Here is a 21,895-nt window from a genome sequence, read left to right on the forward strand (position 1 = left end):
AACCCGCAATAATTTCAGGTTCGGGAACAGGAACGGCATCGCAACGCCATGGCCGTTTTTGCAGAGTGCCAGAATTCAATCACATGTCTGATTCGGAACAAAGCTCTCTTGCCTCGTCTCCCCCAGAGGCCTGACCTTTACCTGAGACACATCAATAACATCTGCATCACCTGGAGCCAAGCAGGGAGGAGCCCCTGGGGAGAAATCCCACCTGTATTTCGGCAACTTCCACACCATCCACCAAAGCCTGGACCAGTCTACAAAGCAGGTTCCTTTTTGGATAGCACAGAGCAATGGCCGTATAAACACATTAAAAAAAATATCACCAGTATTCACACATTATCTACAGTAGACAGAAGCTCAAGTGATCTACGCCAGATCAGCGAGAAGGTCTTCCGACTTCCAAGCGTCTAACCCAGTGTTTCCCAAACTTGGGTCTCCAGCTGTTTTTTTTCGGACTACAATTCCCATCATCCCTGACCACTGGTCTTGCTAGCTAGGGATGATGGGAGTTGTAGTCCAAAAACAGCTTGGAACCCATAGAAATAGAAGTTACTTTCTGAAAATACTACTATACAATAAAGGTAGTAGAATGATTTTTTTTTAATGTAAAAATCCCCCTCGCTCACCAAAAAGCAAATCTGAAAACTTTACAAAGAGGCTCAGGCATGCCTCTTTCTGTGCAGGAGCTAAACAACAGGCACTGTTTCAAGAAACTTCTGTTACAAAGGTATGGCATGTCTACTCAGAAGTCTCTTAATGGGGCCTAGCTCAGAGTGTAATATGAGCTGTACAGGAAGTACAGGTGGAGTTTCACTCTCGACTGTTGGAATTTGAAGAGAGCAGTCATGTTTTTTGTAACGCTGCAAAGACAGAAATAAAGGCATGTAAATACGTTTTCTGTCTATCTCTTTCCCCTGCCCGGGGGGGGGGGCAGAAAGAGGGGTGTGTCCTTCTCACGATGAGAAGGATCGCCTATCGCGACCTCTGCCTGGATCTTGCTGGGGAATGCAGACAGGGAGGTCAACAGGAGATCAAGCCGGGTGCCTGGGAGAGTTGCCAGTTTCTCCTGATAAAGGCTTGATTCCCGACACTCCCAGGTAAGCAGGTACAGGATGCAACCTAGGCTTTGGTTGGCATGGGGGGAAACAGGGCTCTTGTGCTGTATAGCAGGCAGAAATTCAACAGGTTAAGTCTCTTCTGGTACAATTATGGGAAGGCACGCCAGGATCCTCCTGTTTAATGCTTTGTTGGTTTTGCTGTGTATTTTCCTTGTACAGTGGTACCTCAGGTTAAGTACTTAATTCGTTCCAGAAGTCCGTACTTAACCTGAAACTGTTCTTAACCTGAAGCACCACTTTAGCTAATGGGGTCTCCTGCTGCCGCCGCGCCGCCAGAGCACAATTTCTGTTCTCATCCTGAAACAAAGTTCTTAACCTGAATCACTATTTCTGGGTTAGCAGAGTCTGTAACCTGAAGCATATGTAATCTGAAGCATATGTAACCTGAGGTACCACTGTATTCCTTTTTATTCCATAAAGACGCTTAAAGAATTTGCCAGCCAGCACTGAGTTATGCCTTTTCATTTGTGGCTATGCATATTATAGCTGGCTGCAGTAATTCAAAATGATTCCTGGGTTCAGGGGGGGGAAATGTTTTCTAACCTACAGCAGCAGCACACCAGTGACAGGTGATATAACAACCAAGATGGAACAGTGCTGAGAAAAGAAGAAAGGGTTTCAAACATGTTCATTTATGAACAGCAACAACAAATGAATACAGTGGTACCTCGGGTTACATACGCTTCAGGTTACAGACTCCGCTAACCCAGAAATAGTGCTTCAGGTTAAGAACTTTGCTTCAGGATGAGAACAGGAATCGTGCTCCGGCGGTGCAGCAGCAGCAGGAGGCCCCATTAGCTAAAGTGGTGCTTCAGGTTAAAAACAGACCTCCAGAACGAATTAAGTACTTAACCCAAGGTACCACTGTAGATTATCTCCCCCCAATCACTTTACGTTCCTTTCTCTTTTCTGCTCTTTCGGTGGGAAGGCAGCCATTTTGCATTAGAGTCTCAGCCCCGGCCTGATCTAGAAGGGCTCTTCTTATCTTTGTATGTTCTCTGACTGCCCGCAGTTCTTCCCCCAGCATCCACTATTCAGAGGTAGACTGCCTCTGAATGGGAAGGCTCCATTCAGAATTCACTCTAGAATTCACCCCTGCAAGATAAATAATGGCGAACAAGTTGGATAGCTTTGGAGAAGATGGCATGAGTTAAAGAAGAAGAGACTATGTTCTCCCTCAGCATGCCTCTGAATACCAGCAGCTGGGAACTGAAGAGAGAGTTGCTGTTGCACTTGGATCTTGTCCGTTGTTGTTGTTATTATTATTGTTGTTGTTGTTATTGTTGTTGATGATGATGACGATGTTGATGTCCAAGGGCAGGTTACAAATATTACATAGCTCAGAATGACAACAAAATGATCAAGAGGATGAAACAGCTGCCCTAGGAGGAAAGATTGCAGCACTTGGAATTTATTAGTTTTAGATAGAAAATCTGAGAGAGAGATGACACAAAAGCAATTTATGCTAATATGCATGGCGTCGAGAAAGGGGATGGGTTTTCTCCCTCTCTCATAACCCTAGAATATGGGAAAATTCCTTCCAGTAGCACCTTAGAGACCAACTAAGTTTGTTATTGGTATGAGCTTTTGTGTGCATGCACACTTCTTCAGATACAGCTCATACGGTACCAATAACAAACTTAGCTGGTCTCTAAGGTGGGATGCGGGTGGTGCTGTGGGTTAAACCACAGAGCCTAGGACTTGCCGATCAGAAGGTTGGCGGTTTGAATCCCCGCGACGGGGTGAGCTCCCATTGCTTGGTCCCTGCTCCTGCCAACCTAGCAGTTCGAAAGCACAAAGTGCTTGTAGATAAATAGGTACCACTCCGGCGGGAAGGTAAACGGCATTTCCATGCGCTGCTCTAGTTTGCCAGAAGCGGCTTAGTCATGCTGGACACATGACCCGGAAGCTGTACGCCGGCTCCCTCGGCCAATAAAGCGAGATGAGCACCGCAACCCCAGAGTCGGTCACGACTGGACCTAATGGTCAGGGGTCCCTTTACCTTTACTTTACCTTTAAGTTTGTCATTGGTATGAGCTACTAGAAGGAATTTTTTTCTTTTGTTTCGACTACAGCAGACCAACACGGCTACCTACCCGTAACTAGAACATGGGGACATCCAATGAACGTTGGAAGATTCAGGACAGATCAAAGGAAGTCCTTCTTCACACAAGGCATAGTTGAACTATGGAACTCCCCGCCACAAGAGGCAGGGATAGCCACCAACTTGGACGGCTTTAAAAGGAAACTAGGCAAATATGCAGAGAAGGCTATTAATGCCTGCTAGCCACAATGGCTAGGATCTCCCTACGTTCTCCCTCCACAGTCAGAGGCAGTAATGTTTCTGAATCGCGGCTGCTGGGAAACACAGTAGGGGCCAGCAGCTCCTGAACCCGGGTCCTGCTTGTGAGAGCCAGTATGGTGTAGTGGTTAAGAGCCGTAGTCTCGTAATCTGGGGAACCGGGTTCGCTTCCCCGCTCCTCCACATGCAGCTGCTGGGTGACCTTGGGCCAGTCACACTTCTTTGAAGTCTCTCAGCCTCACTCACCTCACAGAGTGTTTGTTGTGGGGGAGGAAGGGAAAGGAGAATGTTAGACGCTTTGAGACTCCTTCAGGTAGTGATAAAGCGGGATATCAAATCCAAACTCCTCCTCCTCCTCCTCTTCTTCTTCTTCTTCTTCTTCTTCTTCTTCTTCTTCTTCTTCTTCTTCTTCTTCTGGGCTTCTTGTTGAGGCATCGAGGTGGCCATTGGGAGAACAGGATTATGCACAAGATGGGCCTTTGACGGTCAAACTTTGACCTGATCCTTCTGGGCCATGGGTAGGCAAACTAAGGCCCGGGGGCCGGATCCGGTCCAATCGCCTTCTAAATCCACCCCACGGACGGTCCGGGAATCAGCGTGTTTTTACATGAGTAGAATGTGTGCTTTTATTTTAAATGCATCTCTGGGTTATTTGTGGGGCATAGGAATTCATTCATTTATATTTTTGTTTCAAAATATAGTCCGGCCCCCCCCACAAGGTCTGAGGGACAGTGGACCGGCCCCCTGCTGAAAAAGTTTGCTGACCCCCATTCTGGACTCCTCTTCTGAAATGCATCCCTGACCAACAGCAGAGCATTCTGCGCTGCAATCTCCGGGCATCTTTTTCTTAAAAGGAGGAGGAAATTGCCAACAAGGCAAATTCTCCTCCTTTTTTCCTGGCTCCCACCAGTATCAAAAACGTCGTGCCTTGGCTTTCGGGGGCCTGAGAAAAACCGGGAAGGGAAGCTGAGCCTAGAAGAGAAGAAAGCAGATGTTCTGCACAGGGCGAGGAGGTGGGATTAGCACCCTCCGCAGCTGCCGGGTTCATGCTTAGTTACACGAAGCCGATTTCTCTCTGTGTACTCAAGGTGAAAGGGCAGCTGGGAGCGGCTGTGTATTGTCACAGCAGCAGCAGGAGGCCATCTGTGCAATAGCGTGCAAGCCATCCCAGCTTCGGGCTGGATCATAGGCTCCTCGCCACACCAGGCGCTGCTAGATGCATCTGCGTCGTACACCCTCTGAACCACTTGCAGAATCGCAGAGTTGGAAGGGGCCACGAGGGTCATCTAGTCCAACCCCAGGTCATGCAGGAATCCTTTTTGCCCAACGTCGGGCTCGAACCCCTGACCCTGAAATTAAGAGTCCCATGCTCTTACCGACTGGGCTGTTCCAGGGATTTAAAGTCTCCTACACAACTTCAAGGAAAACTGACCTAACTTGAAAGTAATCAAGGGACAAGCAATATATACTATATTTTTCCATCTATAAGACGCCCCCATGTATAAGATGCCCCTTATTTTTGGAGACTCGGATTTAAGAAAATGGGAGGAGATGGCCCAGAGTATAAGACGCCCCCTAATTTTTCCCTTTTTTTTTTTTAGGGGGGGAAACCTCGTCTTATACACAGAAAAATACGGTATACAGTGGTACCTCAGGTTACATAGGCTTCAGGTTACAGATGCTTCAGGTTACAGGCTCTGCTAACCCAGAAATATTACCTCGGGTTAAGAACTTTGCTTCAGGATGAGAACAGAAATCGTGCTCTGGCGGCGCGGCGGCAGCAGGAGGCCCCATTAGCTAAAGTGGGGCTTCAGGTTACGAACAGACCTCCAGAATGAATTAAGTTCTTAACCCGAGGTACCACTGTATATTACTTTGCCGGACAGTGTTAGGATTTTTATCACTTTCGTTAATGATAAAACTAATGATTTATCTCCTTCACATTATATGAGGGTTTGGGTGCCTTGCAGGAAACTGCTCTTTTGACAGATTTTATGTATTTTGCTACGTGTTATTCCAAAACTGCTGTTTCTTATACCTCGCCACCCACGCCTAGAGCACAGCCGACTTGCCATCCCCGCAGGTAAATCGCCCACGGGGGTCCATCAAAGGAACATGGTTTTATGAGTCGCCCTGACAGCTCGTTCAATATTCAAGGCAGCTGCATTCACAGCAGTGCTAAACAAAGCTGTCCCCGTGCTACGATTGTGTGACACACCCTTTTGAGCATGAGGGCCGCATTTCCTCCTGGGCAGCCTTCCGGGGGCCAAGAGGCATATGACAGTGGTGGGTGGGGCCAGAGGCAAAAAAGTGGGCGGAGAAACTAATGCAGGGAGAGACCTGAGGGTCAGACAAGGAGGTCTCAATGTCCATATTTGGCCCTAGGGTGGAGGCTCCCCACCCCTGATTTCCAGATCCTTTAAGCTGAGGGGATGGGGGACTGCCCCACTGAGACTTTCTGTACGCAGATCTATGGTCTATACAGTGGTACCCTGGTTCTCAAACTTAATCCGTTCTGGAGGTCTGTTCCAAAACCAAAGCTTTCCAAAACCAAGGCGCGCTTTCCCATAGAAAGTAATGCAAAATGGATTAATCCGTTCCAGACTTTAAAAACAACCCCTAAAACAGAAATTTAACACGAATTTTACTACCTCTATTGCTCTTCTGTTAATGGTTCTCTTGGCTTTGCAGCTTTTATCCATTTCTTCAGTCACACAATCAACCAATCAGTAGCTGAACTAGGTTCTACACAGTCCCAAAAACAAATTAACCGAAAAAGCCGCAAAAACAAAAGCAACAAATATAAGCTCCAAATATCTAATCGGAAATGGGGGACTCAAATCAGAAATGGAACACTCAAACAGGAAGAGGAGTGCTCTAATCGGAAGCAGAATACTAAAAACGGGGCAGATTCAGCTTCTGAAAAAAAGTTCGCAAACCGGAACAGTTACTTCCGGGTTTGCTGCGTTCGGGTTCCAAGTTGTTCGAGAACTAAGCTGTTTGGAAACCAAGGTACCACTGTAGAGAGAGAGAGAGACCACCCTAAGTGTCAGAAGCGAGCCAGCAATAAACCACATGGAGTAAGGGAAGACAACTCTTTATTAGAAGAAACAAGGTCTGCTCAGGAGGACCAGGCCTAATGAGCACAGCAATTCTTCTCAGTAGGTCTTGCCCCTATGATGCAGTTGTGGAGGCTGAAGATCCACCCCCCTTCCTACAGCTGCCTCAATCTACTCCTTCCCTGGTCCTTCACTAGCAATCTGAGACTATGCCGGCACACCTGCCTTTGCTCCTCCCACTTCACACCTCCCCTGTTCCTGGGAGACGGGGTGAGGGAGGAGACACCCATGTTTCTTCACCAGCCAGACTCATATCCGCCTCTTGGCCTCCCTGCTCACTAAACCCTGTTACCTCTTCAGCTTCGGGCAACACCTCCTCCCTGTCTTCTCCCTCTGACCACCTATCTTCGTCCCTGTTATGTACTGAAGTTCTCACCCTGGGCCAGCAGGGGGATACTGTAGATAGTTATGCAAATGAAGGATCGAAAGTGACGTTCAGTGATTGGATAGTTTTAGAAAGTTGCTACAGTTACGTTGTTCTGGAGCTCTATATAAGCAGGCTGACTGAGCTCCTCAGTTCAGTTCTGTTCTGGCCTGTGAATAAACAAGAGCTGTTTGAAGAATCGCTGTGTCGTCTGATATGTTCGCCCACAACTTAACAGTCCCACCACCCATCCCCAAGCTCTAAGTCTTCTTCCTTTGGGGGTTCCCCAGCTGGAGCATCCCACCTCTCCTCTGCATCCAGCCAGTCCATGGTGTTGAGGGTTAACTCTGCGCTCCCACCCCTACAGCCTTCCACTTCTCCATTAGGTCTTAGGACCGCTGACAGCTGCCTGACAACGGGACAAATGTGCCCCCAATTCCCTCCCTCCACCGACACGGGAGCAGGCTCGCTCCAAACTGATACGGACAGCGCACTCCCAAACAGAACACGTCCCTCTAAAGAGAGCTGCAATCCGTGAACAGGCGTCAGACTAGCCCCGAGGGAGAGCTGGTGGCGGCACTGAAACTGGAGAGGCAGCCAGCATGCCCTTATTGGAAAAACAGGTTTAGAAGGGCACAAGAGCAACTGGGATTCATTCAGAATCACTGCTGCCTCCGGCCATGCGGGCAGAAGACAGACACTGTCATGGTTGGAAGCAGAGGAATGCTGGGAGGAACGAGACGGGAAACCGCCAACAGGAGAACCCAGCGCCATCCCAAGACAGACTCCAAAATGGCACCAGGAAAGAAGGGGGCGAGGGAAGATCTACGGCAGGAACGAGGAGGAGAAGAAAGATAGGCATCGGGATCTGTTGTCCCTGCGGATCCTGCCTCCAGTTGCCTCCCTCTGCCTTATGGGTGGGCTGGTCCCAGATTAGGCTGAAATCCCAGATCTTAGAGATGTTTAGGGAAGCTTTTAATGTTTGATGCATTACTGTATTTTAATATTTTGTTGGAAGCCGCCCAGAGTGGCTGGGGAAGCCCAGACAGATGGGCGGGGTATACTTATTATTATTATTATTATTATTATTATTATTATTATTATTTGATGGTTCTGGAGACCCCATAATTGCAAAATGCAGGCTTTATACCAGATGAGTAACTCCACATCCAGAAATATCCAATTTCTTTCTTTCTTTCTTTCTTTCTTTCTTTCTTTCTTTCTTAAAAGGATGGTTCTAGACCTCAAGATAGGCGTTTTAAAAATACATGGGCCAAAAGTTGAATTTTCAGAAGCGAGAGCCCCAAGAGAAGTAATATAATGCATGCCAATGGGCACATGCAAATTTGGATCTATTTATTTATCAAGGGAGCTTTTACTAGATATACAAATTTGGGTTGGGTGGGTGTGCTTAATTTATTTAAAACGTTATAGGCTACCTTTCCCAGATTCTTTGGCTTATGTAAAAATGCATTCTAAAAATAAAGCAATCAGCAAGACAAGCACACAGAAAACTCAGCAATGACAACAGCAAAAAGGAGTTCAGCGGACAAAATATCATTAACTCCGAGAAGCCCGAAAGACGTAGGCAAGTGTGCAGGCTCATCACAAACAAATCTCTCAAACACCATTTATTTTTAGTGTCTGACGGGCAGAAACTCAAAATCTGGAGCTTCTCTTGGTATAGAGCAGAAGCGTTCTGAGTTGCTGCATCTGTTGAATGCCTACCTGCCACGAAGCAGTTGTGTAAGTACAAAAACGGCAGGCCACAATTCTGTTGGAGAGCATGATGAGCCCTCCCTCTCCTTCCAGCCTTGGAGCTGTAAGAAAGGCTGTTGCCTTAGGACATCACAACAAACCATGGTTTTACCAAAATGGGAGCAAGCCCAATTTCCACCCTGGGCTCTTACTCTTCCCCACCTCACTGCTGGCCTGACCAGGAAAAGTTTCAAGGTTTCCTCTTCTGGTTTTGATTAACTACAGTGTGTCTTGTCACCCGAAGCAAAAAAACAACCTGTGGTTTGTCTGAAACAAGCCAACTTCAAACCACAGTTTACAAAGTCAGCTTGTTTCAAACATCCACACCCTAAACTGTGGTTAAACTGTTCAAAAATGAGGTGAAAAGGGGGGCAGGGCATGCACAAGCCAGGTTCAACCCCAAAATGACAAACCACAGTTTACCATGACATTACAATGCAGCCGATATCCCCAGTTGCTTGGGATCCACTTGCAGTTCCATTGCAGGATCAGTCCCCCAAAACTACCTCCCCGGCCCCAAGCCTAGAGCTGGGGAAAGGGGGGGGGTCTGGAGATCACCCCCAACTTTGTGCTTGATATCTGGAGGTGCAGGGGCAAAACCTCACCCCTTTTGGAATGCCTTTTTGGCTAAAGGGTATAAATGCTATAAATCAGGCATAGGCAAACTCGGCCCTCCAGATGTTTTTGGGACTACAACTCCCATCATCCCTTGCTAACAGGACCAGTGGTCAAGGGTGATGGGAACTGTAGTCCCAAACATCTGGAGGGCTGGAGTTTGCCTATTCCTGCTATAAATCAACAAAATAACATTGAAATGCACAGAAATAATTGTGATTTGCAGTAGGGGAAGTGTCTGTGAGATGGGGGTTGCGATGGGGAGTGTGACTCCAAAAAGGCCGGTCGCCTGCACCCAACAAACACCTAGCCTGGACCCAAAGACCCCCATGAATGCTTCAGACCGAGAATCGGTTCCATCTGGCAGCGTTTCCCGTTTAACAAGCAAGGAAAACACACACAGCTGAAGGAGTAATTCCTTCTCCCATCGCTTTCCTGGCACGCTGCAGAGCTAATAAAATCTGTGGGGAAGGAGGAGATGAGCAATGGGGTCAGGGTGACCCCGGCAAGGGTGGATTTCAGAGGGAACCACTGGGTATACTCGTTTGCGGAGGGGAATGGGGTGGGTTTTCTAAGCCAAGGCCAAAGCAGAATACGGAAAGAAAGAAAAACAGTGTGAATTGTTCTCCAGCTCCTCTTTCATTGCTTTTAAATATTGGCAGCTGAGGGGTAGGGGGGGGGGGTGTAAAGGAGCCAGAGTCGAGTCATGGCTGGACTAGGAAAGGGTTAGGGAACGTCCGGCCTACAGATCTTACTAGGCCCAACACGGCTCCTAATTTGGCCTGTGAGACTGTTTTCTGCAAAAAATAAAATAAAATAAAATAAAAGGCACCGTTCCAAAGGTTCAAGAGAGCTCCTGAATGTTGTTTTCCAAGAGGGGCTCGCTGATCAGTGCTGTCAACAAGCCCGTCTGAAACTGTGGCGTCGCCTCACTAACAGTGAAGGGCAGGCAAGAAATCTAATAATTAATAATAAAATCCCCTCTTCCACCCAATTATCTTCGTATTGTAGCAGGAACCCCCCCACCCCAATCATTCTGTTTGTACAAACTTCACACACACACACACACACACACACACACTACATATGCCACATTTCTGATATAAATTCATAGAAAATCAACCATACATCGGATTTGCACTGTTCCATTTTTATTTTACTCCATATGACAAGAACTAACAAAGGGGGGTGACTTGGCCCTGGTCAGCCATAATCCCTTCACAGTCTCAGCACATCTGCAGGAGCCCTGCCCAGTGGCTGTACAGACCCTGATGATCCCAGACAGAAGACAACTTGCATATGGGAGTGGATTCAGCATGGACTGAAACAAAGGACAATGATCAGATCTTCCCTCAGGGGGCAGGAAACTGCAAACTCCCCTTTGTCTCCTGGAAGTGACTCATGGGGAGGGGGGAAAGGAGGAACCAGCCAGGTGACAAGATATTCAGGTTACCACCAACTCCTCCCTCAACCCCTCCTTTCTGTAATGTATGCATGATGTTTCTGGGGGTGGGCTTGACCTAGAGGAGGGGAATTTGAAAAGTTTTTATAAGACCTGGCACACTATTTTTCTGGGTCTTTCCTCTCACCTGCGAGTGAGGGGAGCACCCTGTCGCGACAGTCTTTCTTCAATAAAGACCAATCCTACAGGCTGCTGATTTGCTTCAATTTGCTCTGGTTGGTGTTTTATTTTTGTCCAAGGGAGCCCTCAGATTTTTCCTGCAACAGTATGTGCATAAAAATGTCAGGTATCGCCACACGCTGAAGTTGGACACTCACTTCCATGCCTCTCATCCACTTTGGTTTCTGCACCGTTTGAAGGGCACTCTGCACATGTTCAGAGGGCAGACCTAATCCACACATGTGGGTTCTAACTTTTTTTTAAAAAGGAGGAGGAAGAGGAAGAAATGCCTTATGGGAAAGATGAGCCTGGCATGAAAGGTTGTGGGTTTAGTTTAGTGCCCATACCACCACCCCACCAAAAAAAAAACCCCAAATAAACCCAGAGCCTGATTGTGAGCACCCGATTCAAGCCTGCTGGAAGCGGGCAGGAGAACATGCAATCAGCAAAAGCAAAAATGCCAGGAAGCCATGTCAATTGCTCTGGTAACCTTGGCAACCCACAGCCAGACAGTGGCAAGGAGGAGGCCTAGCTGTCACCCATTGGGCTACCCCCCCTTCCCCCAAAAAAGAATGGGACCTCAAGCCATTTGGGTCCATGGAACACTTCCTACTGATCACAAAGCATTTTGGGGAAGGGGAGAAAGGGTACGCTCCCTCCCCCAACACATCCATACATATTTTTTTACTTTATATATTTTCACACAGATGCGAAAATCAGCTCTCTAAAGCAGGGGTAGGCAACCGAAGCCCGGGGGCCAGATGCAGCCCAATCACTTTCTCAATCCGGCCCCCGGGTGGTCCAGGAATCAGCGTGTTTTTACATGAGTAGAATGTGTCCTTTTATTTAAAATGCATCTCTGGGTTATTTGTGGGGCATGGGAATTCGTTCATTTCCCCCCCAAAAAAAGAAATATAGTCCTGCCTACCACATGCTCAGGTTGGCGCTGTGGGTTAAACCACAGAGCCTAGGGCTTGCTGATTAGAAGGTCAGCGGTTCGAATCCCCGCAACGGGGTGAGCTCTCGTTGCTCGGTCCCTGCTCCTGCCATCCTAGCAGTTCAAAAGCACGTCAAAGTGCAAGTAGATAAATAGGTACCACTCCAGCGGGAAGGTAAACGGCGTTTCCGTGCGCTGCTCTGGTTTGCCAGAAGCGGCTTAGTCATGCTGGCCACATGACCTGGAAGCTGTACGCCGGCTCCCTCGGCCAATAAAGCGAGATGAACGCCGCAACCCCAGTGTCAACCACGACTGGACCTAATGTTCAGGGGTCCCTTTACCTTTACCTCTGCCACATGCTCTGAGGGACAGTGGACTGGCCCACGGCTAAAAAAAGGTTGCTGACCCCTGCTCTAAAGAAACCCCAAATTTGTGGGAGAGGCTGGGAGGGATCTGGTTTTACTGGAAGGATGGCGTCAATGGGCTGAGACGAGGAGCTGCACAGCTATGCCTAAACCCCAAAGACAAACCTAATCCTCTCTCCACACTTATTGCCCACCCTGAGACCTGCGGGTATAGGGCGGAATATAAATTTAATAAATAATAATTTCCCCTCCAGGCTGGTGCATGTTGGAAGTTGTCAGGCCTCATTCCAGTCCCCTTCCTTCTATGACTTGGGGTTACTTCAAGTTGTACCCACAAAACTCTTCATTTAAAGCAAGGGTGGGCAGTAGCCCTCCAAATGTTGCTGTCCCCAACTCTCATCCGTCAAACCAGAATATTCACCAATATGGTCAATATTCACAGACTACCCCTAGAAGGGACGCGGGTGGCGCTGTGGGTAAAACCTCGGCGCCTAGGACTTGCCGATCGTATGGTCGGCGGTTCGAATCCCCGCGGTGGGGTGAGCTCTCGTCATCCGGTCCCAGGTCCTGCCCACCTAGCAGTTCGAAAGCACCCCTAAGTGCAAGTAGATAAATAGGTACCGCTTTATAGCGGGAAGGTAAACGGCGTTTCCGTGTGCTGCGCTGGTGCCGGCTCGCCAGAGCAGCTTTGTCACGCTGGCCACGTGACCCGGAAGTGTCTTCGGACAGCGCTGGCCCCCGGCCTCTAGAGTGAGATGGGCGCACAACCCTAGAGTCTGTCAAGACTGGCCCGTACGGGCAGGGGTACCTTTACCTTTACCCCTAGAAGACCACACCTTAGCTACCCTGCAGCTTCAAATCTTTCAGCTGCCGTTCCTCAAAAAGGGATTCCAAGGTGGCATACAGAAAAGCGAGAATGAAACTCTTCACCGAAGCATAAAGAAGAAATGTTAATGTACTTGTTTGGGGTTTCGAAAGTCTATTCGGGGTTTCTAGTCCTTAAGAAGAGCTGGCGGCAGCACCCATTTGTTCTCTAGCTAGGGAAAGCTCTCTGCGGGTGCCCCGGCTGATGTGATTTTGCTGACTGATTTATGCCACTTTTATCACACCCTACGGTGTGTGTATTTCGTTTTAGTATGCCATTCCTTGCGTTCGGGGTCCCTTTAGGCTAAAAAACAGTATATAAATAAACTGCGTTAAATTAAAAATAAATAAATACACAAAAGTCATCACCAGCACGGGTGCCCTCTGGGGGTTTTTGGACTACAAATCCCACCAGGCACTGCCAGCCGGAGAAGACTGCTGTTCTGCTGAAACCTTTCAGCGGTTCTCAACCTGTGGGTCCCCAGATGTTGTTGGACTACAACTCCCATCATCCCTGAGCTCTGGCCTTGCTAGCTAGGGGTGATGGGAGTTGTAGTTCAACAACATCTGGGGAACTTCAAGCAATTGGTAATAATAATAATAATAATAATAATAATAATAATAATAATAATCGAGAAATCAATCTAACATCAACTCGGAGGACCGCAGGGGCATTACCTGAACTTCTCGGGTGTGATACGCAATGATGAGTCCCAGCAAGATGATGGTGGAAAGGCTTATAAGGCATTTGAGCGCCAGTGAGAACATGGAGCCCTGTCAAACCGAGAAGGAAGGGAGAGGTTAGCTGTAAAGTTCAAAGCAACACACACACAATAACCCTGCAGAGCAGGCCCTTCTCCCTTTCACAGGGGGTGTGAAGCAGCAGGGTATTTTAGGGTGATGGATAATAGCAATAATAACAGGGTTGCAACCTATACTTGTCCTACTCATGTTACATTCACTGAAATCCACATAACTGAGGCCGCAGTCTGCACCATACATATAAAGAAGAAGAGTTTGGATTTGATATCTAGCTTTATCACTACCCAAAGGAGTCTCAAAGCGGCTAACAATCTCCTTACCTTCCTCCCTTGCAACAAACACTCTGTGAGGTGAGTGGGGCTAAGAGACTTCAGAGAAGTGTGACTGGCCCAAGGTCACCCAGCAGCTGCATGTGGAGGAGGGGAGACGCGAACCCGGTTCACCAGATTACGAGTCCACCGCTCTTAACCACTACACCACACTGGCTCCACTTTAAACATAGAATCATAGAACTGTAGAATTGGAAGAGACCCCATGGATCATATTATTATTATTATTATTATTATTATTATTATTATTATTAATACTCCGCCCATCCGGCTGGGTTTCCCCAGCCACTCTGGGCAGCTCCCAACAGAATATTAAAAACACGACAAAACATCAAACATTAAAAACTTCCCTAAACATAGTTGTTTATTTCCTTGACATCTGGTGGGAGGGCGTTCCACAGGGCGGGCGCCACCACCGAGAAGGCCCTGTAACCTCACTTCTCGCTGTGAGGGAACCAGCGGAAGACCCTCAGAGCTGGACCTCAGTGTCCAGGCTGAACGATGGGGGTGGAGACACTCCTTCATCCCATCTGGACTATTTATTAACTTGCACCAGAGTCCTAACCACATCTACTCAGAAGGGAGTCCTACTGAATTCAATGGGGTTTACTCCCGGGTAAGTTGGGTGAGGACTGCAGCCTCATTTCTCAGCAACTAAGGACAGCTTGAGCTGGGGAGATGATTTTGAATGATTTTGAAACAGCAACGGGCAGGGGGGTGGGGGCGCCACCACCGAGAAGGCCCTGTAACCTCACTTCTCGCTGTGAGGGAACCAGCGGAAGACCCTCAGAGCTGGACCTCAGTGTCCAGGCTGAACGATGGGGGTGGAGACGCTCCTTCATCCCATCTGGGCTATTTATTAACTTGCAGCAGAGTCCTAACCACATCTACTCAGAAGGGAGTCCTACTGAATTCAATGGGGTTTACTCCCGGGTAAGTTGGGTGAGGACTGCAGCCTCATTTCTCAGCAACTAAGGACAGCTTGAGCTGGGGAGATGATTTTGAATGATTTTGAAACAGCAGCGGGCAGGGGGGTGGGGGCTTTACACGCTTCCCCATCCTTGGGTGTCAAATAAAAGTGATCCAGTCGTGTCTCCTTGTCTCCCCCTCCAAAAAAAAAAGAAAACAGAAAAAGCCACAAAGAAGTGCAAAGGCATTTCGATTTCTTAACAAGCATTTTGTTCCATCAGTTGCTTTTGCAAGGGGTGCAGCGCCTGCTGTTTCTGGAGGGCAAAATAAAGCTTGGAACAAAAATAATCACCATTTTCATTCATGCCCTCATTTACTGAGCACACATCCCTCACTGATTTTTGTTTTTTAATGGTAATTGCTTCCTCGGTGGCCCCAGTACACTTTCCTGTGCACACACACTCATTAGTTTAGGATATTACTTGGGTAATAACTGTGTCCTTTCCATTTCTCCACCGTGCTCGTATTGGCTGTTGCATTCCGTTCTCCCTGCCCTTACTCCCTCCGGCTTCTTTCATTTTACAGAAAAAGAAATACAGATTTATTCTTTTCCAGGAGGCAAAAGCAGAATAAGCATCTGGCAGCATTTCGCTGCTGCTGCTCTACTTGCCGTGAGATGCATTTATGAGGGCTGCACTCGGCATGTGCTCAGGGGCACCTCGTTTATTATTTTTATTCATTGAAAAGCAGCTCCCTCTCAAAGGGGGAGAGTTGAGAGCCAGGTACAGAATAGCTCTGCTAAATGGGGGGCCTCATCTGCTCAGAGCAAAACCCAGCAGGGTCCTCATGCTGGCAGTGGGTGTGACTAAGAAAGCGGGGTTCACAATGCACCCCACCCCATCTCTCTTTATTGCTTATTCAGCTGTTTCCCAACCCACTGGGCAGTGGTGGGTGTTGTGTACTGAAGTTCTCACCCTGGGCCAGCAGGGAGATACTGTAGATAGTTTTCACTCAGGTCCACATATGCAAATAAGGGATTGAAAGTGACGTTCAGTGATTGGATAGTTACAGAAAGTGGTTACTGTTGCGTTGTAGTGGAGCTCTATATAAGCAGGCTGGCTGAACCCTTCAGTTCAGTTCTGTCCTGACCTGTGAACAAACAAGAGCTGTTTGAAGAATCGCTGTGTCGTCTGATACGTTCACCCACAACTTAACAGTGGGGATCTTAGAAAGGGGGTGGTGAACCTGTGTTATCTCCCTTCCTCCTGCAGAAATTCAACAGGGCTGACAATGGGGAGAGGTAAAACATGCCTGCTGGATTTTTGCAGCTGTTAAAAAGGCACAGGAGCCCCGCAGAGCAAAGGACTGTTGGCAATTTTCTAGAAGAGCTTAAAGCAGAGGCCCTCCAGGCAGCGGAGAACCCAAAGTTATTTCTCAGAACGATTTCCTTCTGATCCTCTCCATTACTGTCCATCGATTTCTCTCTCCCTCGTTGAGGAACGGAGGAGTTAGCCCTCCGTTGGAAAGAGCCCCTTCATTTACCAAAAAAGGCATTAAAGCCTCATTATGCTTAGTACCATCCGCAAGGAGCACACACTCCTGCCCTGACCCTCTCGAGGCTTTAGATATTTCTCATCCCAGCCTAGCGCAAAACCCAATTAGTGTCTCTGGATGGATCGAAGCGACCTGAAATTAGCCACTTGCGAATCGCTTGGGGAAAGAGCAAATGGCGGCGGTTACCCCACACGCACCTGCCCATCCCAAAACTGCTTTCCTCCCAAAATCCACAGGCTGCAATCCAGAACATAGCCAATCCCCACTGAACATAACAGCAGCCTGTTGGATCAGGGCAACAGCCTATCAAGTCCAGCCTCCTGTTCTCACAGTGGCTGGCCAAACACGCCGGGGGGTAGGGGGAGCCCGCAAGCAAGGCCTGAGCCATAGCTGTCAACCGTCCCTTATTTGGCGGGACAGTCCCTTATCCCAGTGCCATGTCTCGCCGTTGTCCCTTATTGATGATGTCCCTTAAATTTCCCGGGTTTCAAAGGAAGCAGCTCCTCTCCCTCCCTCCCTGCTGGCCAGGGAGAAGGGAGGCTCCAACTGCGTTGCTTGGCTGCGTTGCTCACCCAATAAGGAGCCTAAGAACAACTGGGGGGTGGAGCTTGCATGCCTTGTGCTGATCCAATCGGCCGCATTGCCTGGGGACTCGCCTTTGCTCAGCGCTTCCCAGCGGAGAGGTGAAGGTGGTTTTCCTTGCTGCATCCCCTTCGCCGGGTTGCTGCGCTGTGGGAACCACCGCTTGAGGCTTTGTTTGGCTGCTGGCTGGGCTTTCTGCCCGTGGCTCGGAGGGGCTCAGAAGTCGAACATACCTGGGCTCTGAAAATCTCTTATTTTGGCTGCTGATCCCTTATTTCCGAGGCTGCTGGTCCCTTATTTTCAAATCTGTAAGTTGACAGCTATGGCCTGAGCGCACCAGCAACTCCCCCCACCTGCCATTCCCAGCCACTTGTATTCAGAAATTTCCAGAAATTTATTCTGATTGTGCAGATAAAATATAACTGATAGAATTCTACATGATCGGGGTGTTAGTAGGTGAAAGCAGTCCAGATCCAATGATCCCCAGGCATTCACCTCAAAATGGCAGAGATGTTAGGCGCCCAGGAATCTTCACTTAAAATGCGCCCAGCGCCTGGCTAGTTTCGAACACTGAAAGCCCCGATGTTGCTCCATCCCCTTGTTAAACAGGGGTGTCATACAGGTAGCTATGCTGGATGGCAAGGTCTGAGGTAAAATCCTCCTGCCAGAGAAATCAGGGAAAGGTTTCATTTTTTTTATTATGTTAGCCTGGAATAGATTTGGACTTGCTGGCGGAGAACAGGCAAGGAAGAAACACAGAAATTGGGATGGAGCGATCTCTCTTAATAGTTTGGCCTTGCTGCGTTATGTATTTGAAGATGGCAGAGACGAGAGAGAGAGACCGGAAAATGTTTGATACTCTCTTTGTTAAACGCTACCTGGATCAAATCAACTAAACCTGAGCAATCAGACCATTGGCCACGGCTGCTGTGGTTGATAGGAGCTGGGAGTCTAGCCACATCCATTCAACTCAAGCCAAGTGCCTTACTCATGAAGCGAGCTTCGCGGCTTAGCTGGGATTCGAACTGGCGTCTCCCAAGTCCTACCCCAATGCTCTAACCATGTGGCACAGTGGTTCAAGAGTGTCAGCCTAGGATGGAAAAGGGACGCAGTCAAATCCACACTCAGTCACAAAGCTCACAAGGTCAGCTTGGGCCGCTCACCATCTCTTGGGCCTACCTCACAAGGCTGTTGGGGAGAACTAGTCTCTCCCCTTGCCATTATTCCACACCTTGGGTCTGAGGATGTGAGGGAAACAGGCTTAACATTTTCCCCCTCTCCATTTTTGTTTTATGTCTAGTTTCAGACCTTTCACTCAAGCAAGAGGAAGATAACAACCTCATGAAAATACAACCGCCCACATGTAACTATGGGGGTTTGGGGTTTTTTTTTTGCGTGAAATCTATTTTCACCTGGATTACTTAAAATGTTGCTGGACTACAATTCCCATAATTCCCTGGACATTGTCCACATTGACTGGCGCCCCAGGGGTCCGGTTCTAAGGCAACAAAATACAGTGGTACCTCGGGTTACATACGCTTCAGGTTACACACTCCACTAAGCCAGAAATAGTGCTTCAGGTTAAGAACTTTGCTTCAGGATAAGAACAGAAATCGGGCTCCAGCAGCGCGGCGGCAGCAGGAGGCCCCATTCGCTAAAGTGGTGCTTCAGGTTAAGAACAGTTTCAGGTTAAGTACGGACCTCCGGAACGAATTAAGTACTTAACCCGAGGTACCACCGTAGCCATAATCTCTCAGCCTATCCAACCTTCCAGGGTTGTTGTGAGTTTAAAATGGAGAGGGAGAGAGAACCATGTACGCCGCCTGGAGGTCCCTGGAGGAAAGTGGGATAGAAATGTAATAACAGGCAGTGTGGTGCAGTGGTTAGGTGTCGGACGACGACCTGGGAGACCAGGGTTCAAATCCCCACTCAGCCATGAAGCTCATTGGGGTCAGGGCCTCTTGGCCTATCCTACCTCACAGGGTTGTTGTGGGGATTAACAGAGGAGGGAGGGAATCATGCAAGCCACCTTGAGCTCTGTACAGGGAAAAGGTGGGATATGCATGCAATAAATAAACAGCTTGAAGCCACTCCTCTGCATTCAGCCCCCCTCCAAAAATAAAAACTCTGTTCCTCCCACCCCACAAAATAAAAAGGCATACCCAGTTGGGAGACCATGGGGGCTGAAAGCAGAGAGGGAGGAACTGGCAAAGGTTTCGGCACAAAATGTTGCCCATTTCGAAGAAGAAGAGGACTGCAACATGCAGATTTCTAAGGATAAAGGCAGGCTGATTGGCATCCCTGCAGGGGCACTGCTGGCAAGGCGCCACCCGAGCCCAGCCCTGGTGGAAGGGAATTCTCTGCCCGCCTCTGCTCACAGCTGTTAGTTCCCCTCTTCCCCAGCCGCCCACGCAAAGGGTGCCCCTTGCCAACTCAGCTCCAATTTCCTGAACACAATAGGATTGGCCGGGGAAGGGCAGGGGGAAGGAACTGGGGCTTTTTGGGGTGGGGTGGGGAGAGGCGCGGTTGCGGAGCATTATTTATAGCTCCCAGGAATCTCCGGCTCCACCGCAAAAAGCGGGAAGCAAGGGGAGCGGCGTGCCACCCTCTCCTTTGAGCCAAACGGCATGGAATCGAGAGCAGGAAGCTGCCAAGCTGTCCCCTCAACAGTGGGTGCTGCCCCCCACCTGCTCTACCCTGGTCCGGCTGGCACAGCGGGTAGCGACAGCCCTGGCAGGGCAGAAAGAGATTGGTCCCATCTGCAGTCTGCATGTGAACCAGCATCATACCGCTTTGAACAGTCATGGCTTCCCCCGCAAAGGATTCTGGGAGACGACATTTGTTAAGGGTGGTTAGAAGACCCCACTTCCCCTCACGGAGCTATAATTCCCAGAGGAGAAGGGACTGTTCCTTAAACCGTTCTGGGAACTGTAGCACTGCGAGGGGAAAGAGAGGAGGTCTCCTAACTCTCAGCACCCTTAACAAACTACAATTCCCATAATTCCGTGGGGGAAGCCATGACTGGTTACAGCACTCAGTGCTTTAAATGGATAGTGTATGTGACCATTATTACCACCACAGTTGTTTGGCCGGGTCCTGTACAGTGGTACCTCGGGTTAAGTACTTAATTCGTTCCAGAGGTCTGTTCTTAACCTGAAACTGTACTTAACCTGAAGCACCACTTTAGCTATTGGGGCCTCCTGCTGCCACCGCGCCGCCAGAGCCCAATTTCTGTTCTTATCCTGAAGCAAAGTTCTTAACCTGAAGCACTATTTCTGGGTTAGCGGAGTCTGTAACCTGAAGCGTATGTAATCCAAGGTATCACTGTACTTGAAATTGCCTCTGTTAAGCCATATTCACACCCTTGTTTAAAGCACTATGGCAGTCATAGGCAAACTCGGCCCTCCAGATGTTTTGGAACTACAACTCCCATCATCCCTAGCTAACAGGACCAGTGGTCAGGGATGATGGGAGTTGTAGTCCCAAACATAGTTGTCAACGTTCCCCTTTTTAAAAAAGGTAAATTCCCTTATTCCAAAAAGGATTCCTCGCAAGAAAAGGGAAATGTTGACAGCTATGGTCCCAAAACATCTGGAGGGCCGAGTTTGCCTATGCCTGCACTACGGTATCACAGTCATGGCTTCCCCCCAAAGGATTCTGGGAAGTGTTGTTCGTTAAAGGTGCTGAGAGTCCTTCAGAGGAGGCGTACGTTCCCCTCACAGAGCTACAATTCCCACCGTTCCCTGTGAAGAGGGATCGATTGTTAAACCACTCTGGAAATTGCAGCTCTGTGAGGGGGAATATGAGTCCCCGACAACTCTCAGCACCCTTAATAAATACGAAGAAATGTGCAGGGAGATCCTAAGCGGTTTCTGCAAAATGAGAGTGACTGTGGCCACCTTGCATATTTTTCCTGGTACTGTACTGAGGAATGCTGCTCCCTGTTACTGTTAGACAGCAACAGCATCTGTTTGTGTGTGTAAAAAAAAAAAAAATCAATATTGTGTAATCGCCACAATCAGGATCAGCAGGAAAAAACTGATTTCCTGTGGTAAGAATACAGTTGCATGGGGTGGCTGTCTCTCTAATTTTGTGTCACGCTGCAGCCATTTTGCGTTAGGCCGTGTCCATTCCCCTAAAAGCAGCTTTTTTGTGACAGGTGCCCTCAGTGCTCTCACATTCAAAATGTGCCTGTTAACTGAGCTTAACCACTGCATATCACTTCCTTGTTTACCTAGGCTGCTAAGTTGTGGGTGAACATATCAGACGACACAGCGATTCTTCAAACAGCTCTTGTTTATTCACAGGCCAGAACAGAACTGAACTGAAGGGTTCAATCAGCCTGCTTATATAGAGCTCCTGTACAATGCAACTGTAACAATTTTCTAAAGCTTCCAATCACTGAACGTCACTTTCGATCCCTTATTTGCATAACTATCTACAGTATCCCCCTGCTGGCCCAGGGTGAGAACTGCAGTACATATCATAGGCCTCCAGTCTTCTTCTATTGTTTCACCTGTGGTCAAACCTGTAAGACTGTAAGCTCATGGGGCAGGGCCCTGTCCTCTTGGACTCTGTATAGCACCAGACACACCCAAAATAACAATAAGGTGTTCTTATTTCTGTTACAATTCCCAGCATTCCCTGGGAAAAAGAATCGATTGTTAAACCATTCTGGGAACTGTAGGGGGGA

General features: G+C 48.4%; 1 protein-coding gene across 1 annotated transcript in view; it reads right to left on the reverse strand.

The window, feature by feature from the left end:
• KCNN3 (potassium calcium-activated channel subfamily N member 3) overlaps positions 1-21,895 on the reverse strand; it is a 105,249-nt gene that overhangs the window by 72,055 nt on the left and 11,299 nt on the right. Inside the window, exon 2 of the mRNA XM_028710133.2 lies at positions 13,745-13,840. Coding sequence (XP_028565966.2) covers positions 13,745-13,840 — 96 coding nt within the window. The remainder of the gene's footprint in view (positions 1-13,744; positions 13,841-21,895) is intronic.

This window comes from Podarcis muralis, chromosome 16 (genome assembly GCF_964188315.1).
Source record: "Podarcis muralis chromosome 16, rPodMur119.hap1.1, whole genome shotgun sequence".
Taxonomy (NCBI): Eukaryota; Metazoa; Chordata; class Lepidosauria; order Squamata; family Lacertidae; genus Podarcis; species Podarcis muralis.